This window comes from Phyllostomus discolor, chromosome 6, assembly GCF_004126475.2.
Source record: "Phyllostomus discolor isolate MPI-MPIP mPhyDis1 chromosome 6, mPhyDis1.pri.v3, whole genome shotgun sequence".
Classification (NCBI taxonomy): domain Eukaryota; kingdom Metazoa; phylum Chordata; class Mammalia; order Chiroptera; family Phyllostomidae; genus Phyllostomus; species Phyllostomus discolor.
The window spans coordinates 51,714,944-51,726,003 of record NC_040908.2 but is presented as its reverse complement, the minus strand read 5'-3'; the positions used below and the strand labels follow the sequence as shown (position 1 = coordinate 51,726,003).

Here is an 11,060-nt window from a genome sequence, read left to right as displayed (position 1 = left end):
ATACAGCATAATAAATGCTAATAAAGTTTATGAGAGGAGATAGCTTACCCTGGGGCTGAAATTTGAGTTTTGTGTAACTTTTCTGATAGTTCTATCAGCATCTCTAAGCATTCTCAGTCTTACATTACAGGTACATATCAGATCCCTTGAGAGCTATTAAGATGGGATAGACTTCCAAAACATTCATCATTTTCAGATGTATAAATTAGTGGTTTTTCTTGCATTCACAAATATTGGCATCCATTACATTCTATAATGCCAGATTGTTTTCATCCCCCTAAAAGAAAGACTTCATCCATTAGCAATCATTCTCCATTTCCCTCTTCCCTCAACCTCTCACAACCATTAATTTACTTTCTGTCTGGTGGATTTGTCTGTTCTGGACATTGAACATAAATGGAATCATACACTTTTTTAAAAAGATGGGATAGCCTGCAGTGAGGAGCTTGTGTGAGTACCTGGTGACTCCTTTCTAGACTTTCTGTTTCAATAGAGCATATAACTCAGTTTTACAAACATCATTGATTTCTCTTTCCTCTCCACAGGTGTAGAGAATATCCAGGTAGTGGCTGCAGTTCTGCCTCTGGTCTGGCTACCATGTATCATGGGCGAATTACTGGTAAAGGGCCCCTGACTCCAGCGCAGATTTACCAGCAACCTCCGAGGCTTCTCATTGTGCATATTCCTCTACCATCCTGGGCTGACATCTGCTCCAACCTCTGTGAGGCTCTGCAGAACTTTTTCTCTGTAGCCTGCAGTTTAATGGGCCCCAGCCGAATGTCCCTCTTCAGTTTATACATGGTACAAAATCAGCATGAGTGCATCCTTCCATTTGTGGTAAGTATATTTATATTTGTTCATTTTATCCTGCTCCAGAAACCTCATATCACAGCTATTATTACTTATAGCAATAATTATTCCTGTTCCCATACCCAATACCCCACAAGCAACACAGTGACAGCCAGATGTCATCCTGCACATAAGGGAAACCCCAAAATTATTAATATGGAAGTTAGCCTATGTATTTCCCCCTCCTGAGAGAAACCTTGGCATTTGCAGACCTCTGGAATATAAACAACTGACTCCTTTTGCACACACCCCTTTAAAATGCAAGCACAGGGAAATGAGTCTCTAAATTTCTGCAGAAGTCTCTGGCTATTCAAGTGAATAGCCAAGACTTGTCCTTTAACCCAGGTTCCAGATTTCTTTGCTCAGATAGCCCTAACTATGCAGAAACATGAAAATACATTCTTTACAGTTTCACACAGAAGGCAAAGGCTGGGCCAGGGGCAGTGCTTTTACAACACTCCTTCCCACATTGACAACTAACTCTCCTTCCTCTCAGACAAACCCAAATCATCACTTTATCCCCTATACAAAGTTTAGAATCACAGGGACCAGAAAGACTTCGGAGATTCTCATACATCTCTTTCCTGAGACAGCTTGCTGCTGGGATAATCAGAGAAGGCCTACTGGAGATCCAGGACTTTCATTTTCACCTGGTGGAAACAAGACCTCCTTCCCCTAGTATCCAGGGAATTCATGTGAGAGCCTGGACTCCCACCCTCCTACCCAACATTAACAAGTTATCTCTTCCCCTGAGGTACTGTAGGAGGAGGCAGAGTGAAGGCCTTGTGGGGAGCACTAGTGAGGCACCTTTTTACTTCTAAGGCAGGGTGGTGTCAATAAAGGCCTACTAGAAAGGCAGGGCTTTTATGCCCACCTGACCATAACGAAGCTTCCCTATCCCCAGAGTGCCAGTGGGGGCCATGTGGAGAGACTAAACTCCCACCCCTACCCAGAAGTAATAAGGCACCCTCCATTCTGGGTTGTAAAGAGAGATCAAGTAGGGTCACACCCCACCTGGCAATAACACTCTGGAAACCTCACTTTCCCCATTTGACACAGCATCAGAGGAGGGCTGCTAAAGCAGAAGATTTAAACAAGATGCAGGGTTTTATAACACCCCAAATGTCCAGAAAATAATTTTAAAAATCACTCATCTTATCAAAAACCAGTAAAATCTCAACTTGAATGAGAGCACAGCATACACCAGTACTGAAATGACACAGATGTTAGAGTTATAAAAAAAATTTAAAGCAACTATCATAAATGCTTTAACAAGCAGTTATTGACACTGATTGATGGTTTCTCTCTCACATCAATGTTTCTTTTCCTCTCTTTCTCCCTCCCTTTCCCTCTCTCTAAGAAAAAATAAAATCTTTTTTAAAGAAATATATCCAACTCATTTTTTATTAAGATGCAAAAGCAGTCCAATTGTAAAAAGGAGAGCCTTTTCAATAAATGGTGCTGGAGCAGTGGGACAGCCATGGAAAAAAATAAACCTCAACCTAAACCTCTTATTTAAAAATTAGCTCAAAATAGATCATAGTTTTCCATGTAAAACTAAAAATTTTAGAAGAAAATATAAGAGAAAAGTTTCAGGACCTAGATATGACACCAAAGGCATAATCCATAAAAGAAAAAATTGACAAATTAAACTTCTTCAAAATTAAAAACCTTTGCTATGCAAATGACCTTGTCAAGAGAATAAAATGACAAGCTCCAGACTGGAAGAAAATATTTCCAAACCACAGATTTGATACATACACACACACACACACACACACACACACACACAATTCAAAAGTGAACAAAACACATGAAAAGAAATTTCAATGAATAGGATATATAGATGGCAAATGAGCACATAAGAGGTATCCAACATCACTGGCCATTAGGTAAATGCAAATTAAATGCATGATGAGATAGCACTACACACCTAATAAAACAGCTAAAATATAAAATAGTAAGAATACCAAATGCCAGCAAGGATGCAGAGAAACTGGATCTCTCATACATTGATGCTGGGAATGTGAACTGGCACAGCTATTTGGGAAAACAGTTTGTAATATTCTTAAAAATCTAAACATATACTTACTACATGACACAGCAATTGCACTTTGGGACATTTATCCCAGAGAGATTAAAATTTACATCCGCACAAAAACACATAGTTAAATATTAACAACAGCTTTATTTGTAACAGCCAAAAACTTGAAACAACCTAAATGTCCCTTAATAGGTCAATGATTAAGAAAATTAGTATATCAATATCATAGAATACTACTCAGCAATAAAAAGAAATGAACTATTGACACATACCACTTGGTAGAACCTCAAGAACATTATGCTGAGTGGGGAAAAAAGCCAATCTCATATGGTCATGAACATCAATTCTATTTATATAACACTCCCAGAATGACAAAATTATAAAGATAGAGAACAGATCAATGGTTGCCAAGGGCTGGGGATGGTAAGGACTAATAGCATAGCATGAGGAAGAGCTTCTCAGTGATGTGATAATATGAGGCTATGCACACATTATACCAAGGTTTTGAAATTGTGCTCTAGTTATACAAGATGTAACCACTGGAAAAAGATAGGTAAAGTTCTCTATGAATAATTTTTGCTGTTTTATTTAAATCTATAGTTATTTCAAAATAAAAAGTTAAAGAAAAATAAAGGTGACTTTACACACTGACTAGAATGGCTTCAATTAAAAAGACAGACAATACTGACAGGCAATACCAAGTGTTGGTGAGAATGAGGAGAAGCTATAACCCTAATTCATTGCTGATAGGAAGGTTAAATGATACAACCACTTTGGGAAATAGTTTGTCAATTTCTTAAAAAGCTAAATACATACTTTCTATATAACCCAACAATTCCACCCCCAAGAATCTACCTGACAGAAATGAAAACATGCATTCACACAAACAAATGTACATGAATATTCATGGCAGCATTATTAATAATAGCCCCAAACTGGAAACAACCAGAGTATCTATTAACTGGTGAATGGGTAAACAAAATGTATAACTGTCACTGTATATTATTCACAGATTATCTATTGTATGAGTATAGTGAGGACAGAGTGAAAGTGACACTGATGCTTATAATCATGTGGTAGATATATTCCTCTATTGTGCCATTTTTCTTGCACATGTCTGTCCCATGACCACATTTGGTTGTGATATCTGTCTTCTGTCAGGCAATAGGGGTAGGGAGAAGTAGAGAGTGATATGGAAGGACAAATGGAAGCTAGCCAGCATAAAGAGGCTCTTTGAGAAATTAGTTCATGTTCCAAAGAAAGGTAAAAGGATTTTTTCCCCTCTTCAAGTGACTATGTTATATGCATCTGGCACTCCTCAGTACATCTAGCCCCAGATGAATCCCTTGACCCCTTAATTACTCTAGTAGGAGAGGCAGACCATTCTAAACTAAAAGCTTCTGACTGGTATCTCAGGAAAAATTGCAAGCCAAAAATAATTTTTTTCCAAAAGAACAGTAAGTTCAAACCTGATTAAAACTCAAGAAAATCACTAGAACAATGCTACTACCTTACATATAGAATAATCAAATCTTTGAGGGAAAATGTTATTTTACATCCACTGTCTCTGGCCTATATAAGTGTCTGACATTTTCTATCTTCAGATTTAGCTCAAAATATAAATGGAGAAAAATAGCAGGTAAGAAAATTGCCCAAAATGAACACCTCAATATAACTTTCATATTTAATTTCTGAGTATAATCAAATAATCCTGAACTTTTAATAAGGAATCATGACAGAGGAATCATAATTAAAATATTAGAATTCCTTTTATATCCCTTGTGACCTTAATATAAATAAATCTGACCAAAGTGATTAACCTCCTCTCAAAGCAGTTTCAGAACAATTCCCTTATTGTGAGTTTATCAATTTTTTTAATTTTTAATTTTTTGAATTATAATTTACATTCAATATTATTTTTTATTAGTTTCAGGTATACAGCATAGTGGTTAGATAATCATATACTTTGCATAATGTTCCCCCCAGTATTTCCAGTACCACCTGGCAACATACATAGTTACCTTACCAATTCTTTTATCTTTTAATGAGAATGGAGACGTTATTTAAATCATATATGATCTACAATGTGATTTTAGGACTAATAGTGCTCTAATTTGGCTATCTTGTGGTCCAAGTTGGCCACTCTTAGGGCTATATTCCAGCAAGCAGAAAAGGAAAAAGAGAGAATGAAACTCCTGCATCCTTTTTAAAAACTCATCAAAAGTTGCTCCCATCAGCCCTGGTAGGTGGCTCAATTGGATGGATCATCCTCCTGTGCAACAAAAGGTTGCAGGTTAGCTTCCCGGTCAGGGAGTGTAGGGGAGGCAACCAGGTGATGTTTCTCTCTCACATCTTTCTTTCTTTCTTTCCTTCTTTCTTTCTTTCTTTCTTTCTTTCTTTCTTTCTTTCTTTCTTTCTTTCTTTCTTTCTTCCTTTCTTCCTTTCTTCCTTTCTTCCTTCCTTCCGTCCTTCTTTCCTTCCTTCCTTCTTTCCTTCCTTCCTTCCTACCTTTTCTTTCTTTCTTTCTTTCTTTCTTTCTTTCTTTCTTTCTTTCTTTCTTTCTTTCTTTCTTTCTTTCTTTCATCTCTATCTCTGTCTCTCCCTTCCTCTCTCTCTAAAAATCAGTGAATATATGCTCAGATGAGGATTTTTTAAAAGTTGCTCCCATCACTTGGTTTACCATCATCCCACTGCCCAGAACTTAATCACACTGAAACTCCTAGGTGTATGAAAAAGACTTGGAAATATAGTCATTCCAGCTAGTCAGAGGGCCCATGTAAAAATTGATAGTTTTGGTACCTAGAGGAAAAGGGTAAGTATTGAAGGACAACTAGAAATCTCTGCCACCACAGTATAACCCCACAAGAAAAAAATAATGAGAGAAAAAAGTCACAACAAAATTTTGAAAGCTATATACAAGTGAACAAGTGATAATTGAGTTAGCAGTCCTAAGAATGCTAAATCTTAAAACAGTAGAGGGGAAAGCCAAGGAATAAAGCAAATTATACCACCAAGTCCTCAAAAGGCTTTGGAATTGGCAAGAGCAAGTACTTCTAGAGGAAAGAATGAAGGTTTAACTAAAAGCAAAAAGATATTGAACCTTTAGATCCTCTCTTCTACTCCAAAAGCAGCAAATTTAAGCTTCCCTTTGGAAGGGCTATCTCAATATGCCCCACACCAATGCATCCCTAGAAATTTCACCAAGGTAGAAGGCCTCTTAATTTTAGTCAATTTTTTTCCTACCTTCTGTCACACAAATTTCTTACCAATAAGTCTAGAGTAGTTGCCACTTCTTGCTCACTAGTTATAATCAGCATGATGTCATTAATGTAATGGGCCAGAGTGAGATCTTGTGGAAGGAAAAGGTGGTCAAGGTCCCTGTGAACTAAATTATGACATGGGGATGGAGAGTTGATATCTCCCTGAGGTAGGACAGTGAAAGTGTGTTGCTGGCCTTGGCAGCTAAAAGCAAACTGCTTCTGTGGGACTTTGTAAATAGGAATGGAGAAAAAGGCATTGGCAGATCAATAGCTACATACCAGGAACCAGAAGACATGTTAATTTGCTCAAGTAATGAAACCACATCTGGTACAGCAACTTCCATTGGAGTCATCACCTGGTTAAGCTTATGATAATCCACTGTCATTGTTCAAGACTCACCTGCCTTCTACACAGGCCAAATAGGCAAGTTGGATGGGGACGTGGTGAGAATTCCCTCCCTGCATCTTTCCAGTTCTTGATGGCCGCACTAATCTCTGCAGTGCCTCCAGAAATGCAGAATTGCTATTGTTTACTATTTTCCTAAGTAGAGACAATTCTAATGGTTTCTACTTGGCCTTTCCCCCCATAATAGCCCTTACTCTACAGGTCAGGAAACCATTGTTGGAAAATTCTGCTAGCTGTTAAGTATGGCTGTTCCAAACATACATTCTAAAACTGAGGAAAACTGCCGCAGGATGCATTTAGGGACCCAGTGGACCCACTGTGAGACAGACCTGAGCTAAAGCTCCATCGATCACCCGATATGCATAGGTTCCTACCTTGACTAGGCCACAGTGATGTTTGAGATCTCCTGGTATTAGTTTCAGTTCAGTGACAGTGTCCAGTAGACCCTAAAAGTTCTGATTATTTCCTTTGCCTCAGTGTACAGGTACCCTGGTAAAAGCCTGTAGGTCCCTTTGGGGAAGGATTAGACAAAGATTAAAGGTATACGTTTTGGGAAAAGTGCTAGGGTCCTTCCTCAAGGGGATCCCACATCCCCTTTATTCAAGGGTTTCAGGGTTCGTAAATTGGCTCAAGTCTGGGAATGATTATGGGTCACTCAAATGGTTAGTTTTCTAGGCCCACAAAAATGTTCTAAAAAGGGGAGCTTCATGGTAAAACAGCCTTTTTTATCTAGTTATGTAGCTGGAAATGTGTTTATTCAAAATGAATGACTCGTAAATCAAAAGCTTAATGTCAGACAGTTAATTACAATTGAGAAAGCTAATTGGCGGGCATGTACACTTAAGTCCCCCATCTCCTTGCTCCTTATAAAGAATAGCTTCTTATAAGTGGTTGATCAGGAGTAAAATATCCAGTGCAGATGTTTTATATATATCTCTATAGCCATATCATGCCATGGACTATCATTGCTCTCTTTAGTACTGGAATACACTTATTAGCATCTTTAAATCTAATCAGATTAGAGAGCCAATTCCAGAAAACCCAGAACTGATTCAGAAAACTCATGCTTAACATTCTCTTCCTCTGGAAACCACTCTCAGTGACAAAATTTGCTTTGGTCAGAGTTCTCCAGAGAAACAGAAGCAGCAAGATGGAGTGTGTGTGTGTGTTTGTGTGTGTGAGAATTTATAAAATTTTATGGAGTTTTAAAATATATATATATATGTAAAAATATGTGAAGATTTATGAAACATTATTAGGAATTGGTTCTTGTGATAATGGAGTCTAAGTCTCATGATCTGCCATCTGCAAGTTGGAGACCCAAGAAAGCTGGTAGTGTGTGATTTCAGTACAAGTCTGAAAGCCTGAGAACCAAAGGAACCAAAGGTGCAAATCCCAGTCCTAGGGCAGGAGAAGACCAAAGGCCCAGCTCAAACAGGCAAGCAAGAAGAAAAGGGAGGGGCTTTCCTCCTTCCTCTGCCTTTTGTTCTATTCAGGTCTTCAGCAGGGCGATGCCCACTCACACTGGGCACAAGAATCTACTGAATCCACTGATTCAAATGCTAATCTCATCTGGAAACATCCTCACCAACACTCCCCAAAATAATGTTTAATATGGGCATCCTGTGGTTCAGTCAAGTTGACACATAAAATTAGGTAACATTAGTTTAACCATTCTAAATTGAGAAGTTTTTTTCCTTGACATTTTGAGGATATCATTCTACTGCCTTCTTAGATAACAGTGTTGCTGTTAAAAAGTCTTCTGTCAGTCTTTCTGTCTCTTGATAAATAATATTTTAAATATCTGACTGATTTTAAGATCTTTTTGAGTTATTTTGTCTTTAGTGTGTCTAAATATGGATTTCTTTTTTATTTCTCCTACTTGGTGTTTATTGTGCTTTATGAATCTAAGGGTTCGTGCCTTTCCATCAATTCTGAAAAATTCCCATCCATTACCTCTTTGAATATTGCTTCTTCTTCATTATCTCCAGCCCACACCTTTGAGACTCTAATTAGTTCAGTATTAGGTCTTCTTACTTTTTCTTCCATTTCTCCTAACATATTTTCCCCCTCTGTCTTTCCATGCCATGTTCTCTAGTATTTTTTTCAGCTTTATTTTCCAAGTTGATAATTCTTCAGTGGTGTTTAATCTATTAATTAACACATTCATTGAGTTTTTTATTTCAATTATTATAATTTATTTTCTAGAAATTCTATTTGGTAATTTTTAAAATATGTCTCATCCTTTTTGATAGTTTTTTTATCCTTTGTTCATGGTTTTGATTCCCTCTTTTATTTCCTTAAACATCTTAAAGGTACTTAAATATATTTGATAATTCCAGTATCTGAAATGGTTGATGTTCTAATTCTGCTGTTTGTTTCTGCTAATTCTCACGCATGATGTTTATTTTCTCACTGATTTTGTAATTTTGTATTATGAGCATATGTTTACTTGATTGTAATATGTGAAAATTCTGTGAAGCCTGAGTTTAGGCTGTATACGTCTAGAGAGAATTTGTGTTTATATGAGCCAGGTCCCTTGGGTGCTATCAATTCAGGACCACTTTAAGTAATGTTTTAAACTTAGGGTTTCTTAGACCTGCAGGTGAAGTCAAATCCCAAACCCACATGAGGGGAGGCATGTTGTTTCTAGTTCTCAGCAGTAATTTCTTCTTCATTTCTACTCAGAACTCACATTAGTCAACACATATCATTGTCATTACCCTGTATCGCTGGATGGATTCTTTCTAGCCCACCTTTTCACTGATAAAGTAACCTTTCAAGCAGTCTTGATTTTGAACCATGTTGCAGTTCCAACTCTTTTCCTTATGTTGGCTAAGGTCTTGTCTCCTGCTCCCTTGAAACACAAGGCCCTAGGTTCTCAAGATCAGCAAGTAAAGCCAAAACTTTTATATCTATTTAACACTGTGGTTTCCTGTTTCCTGCTGTCCCCCACTTGGGTACCTGAAGATTTCCCTTAATTTCCTATGAATGCAACTATGCATTTAAAAGATATTTGTGCCTTATCTAGTATATATATTGTTAGGTGGCAGGAGAATATGTTTTAGATATCAACTTTATTTATTTGTAGGTGCTTTTTACATAGTAACAATATTAAGGTCATGATAGTCATATATGTTGAAAATATTTCCCCAGTTTGTTTTTTGTCCTTAACGTTATTCTCTTTTCCTTTACAGAACAATTTATTCTTTATGTGGTCAGATCTCTCCATTTTTCCCTTTATGGTTTTATACCTTTTTTATCATGTTTACAAAGGCCTTCTCCACCTCAAAATAATCTCCCTTTTTACTTCCTGTTATTTTTCTAGGTTTTTTTTTTCAGTAAACTTAAGTTTTGAATAAATTTAGATTCATAAAAATGTTGCAAGAATAGTACAGAGATTCCTATATACCTGTTTTAATTTTCTAAATTACATTTTTCATCCCCCTGAAATTTGTTATATATGCATTCATTTATTCAAAGATAACTTGTTTAATATCAATTGTAGTGTTCTAGGCCCTGCAGACATGGCAATGAAGAAACAGATGATTTTCTCCTATAATAAAGAGCTTATATTCTACTGAGATAGACAGACAGTAACTGGTCAATATACTTGGAAAAATGTCATTCTATTGTGGCTCTTATCCCTTTGTATTCTGAGGCTATTTATTTCACTTAGTTGTAAAGTTAATAGAAAGTTGAAATTATGGGCTTTTGTTGGTACCTCGTATATCATAAGCACCTAATAATAATTTTTTAATGAATGAGTGAATGAATCAATGTCATTTACATGAATACCTTTTTTTAGGTTTTTTAGTTATTTTGTCAGTAGTAGAACAGGACCATTAAGTCAGTACAAACCCCTTGTGTTTGATCAGTAATATCTTAGATGCTTTTAGAGTGTAATAGTGATGAAAATAATAACCACAGCTAACACTGAGTGCGTACTGTGTGCCATAAACTAATGTACTTAAGACTTATTCTTTAAGATAAGTATTTCATTGTCCCTAATTTCTAGTTGAAGAAATTTAGGTTTAAGTACTTATAGCCAGTTAGAGGGAGAGCCAGGTGTGGAACTCAAGTCTATCTGGATCTAGCTAAAACCTAGCTACTTCTTGACTAACATGCCTACTACTTCTTAAAAGCATCCTCTATTCTTGTCAAGAACATTTTCTCATTCTCTCTAGCACATACTTACTCTCAACCCCTACACCATTGGTTACATTGAACTTTCTGCCTCCCTACCCACCAACCCCACCCACACACACATACACACATAAAATACTGTATTTTTATAAATGTTACCCTTTCAATTCTCAGCCCAATCTCACCTCCTTCCCAACAACACTTACCTTTCTTTTTCTTAACTTCTAGCAGGGGTGTCCAACCTTTTGGTGTCTCTGGACCACACTAGAAGAAGAAGAGTTGTCTGCCTGGGCCACGCATTACATACACAAACACTAATGAAAACTGATTAGCAAAAAAAAAGGTTTTAAGTAAA

The 11,060-nt window shown here is 36.9% G+C and overlaps 1 protein-coding gene across 2 annotated transcripts in view; it reads left to right on the top strand.

Annotated features, from left to right (window-relative positions):
* The first annotated feature begins 375 nt into the window (after positions 1-375).
* The window catches only part of LOC114499875 (meiosis 1 associated protein), a 59,968-nt gene continuing 49,283 nt past the window's right edge, over positions 376-11,060 (top strand). For both annotated transcript variants that reach the window (XM_028516376.2, XM_028516377.2), the window contains exon 1: positions 376-837. In XM_028516376.2, the coding sequence (XP_028372177.1) occupies positions 598-837 (240 nt within the window). In that variant the 5' untranslated portion in view covers positions 376-597. The remainder of the gene's footprint in view (positions 838-11,060) is intronic.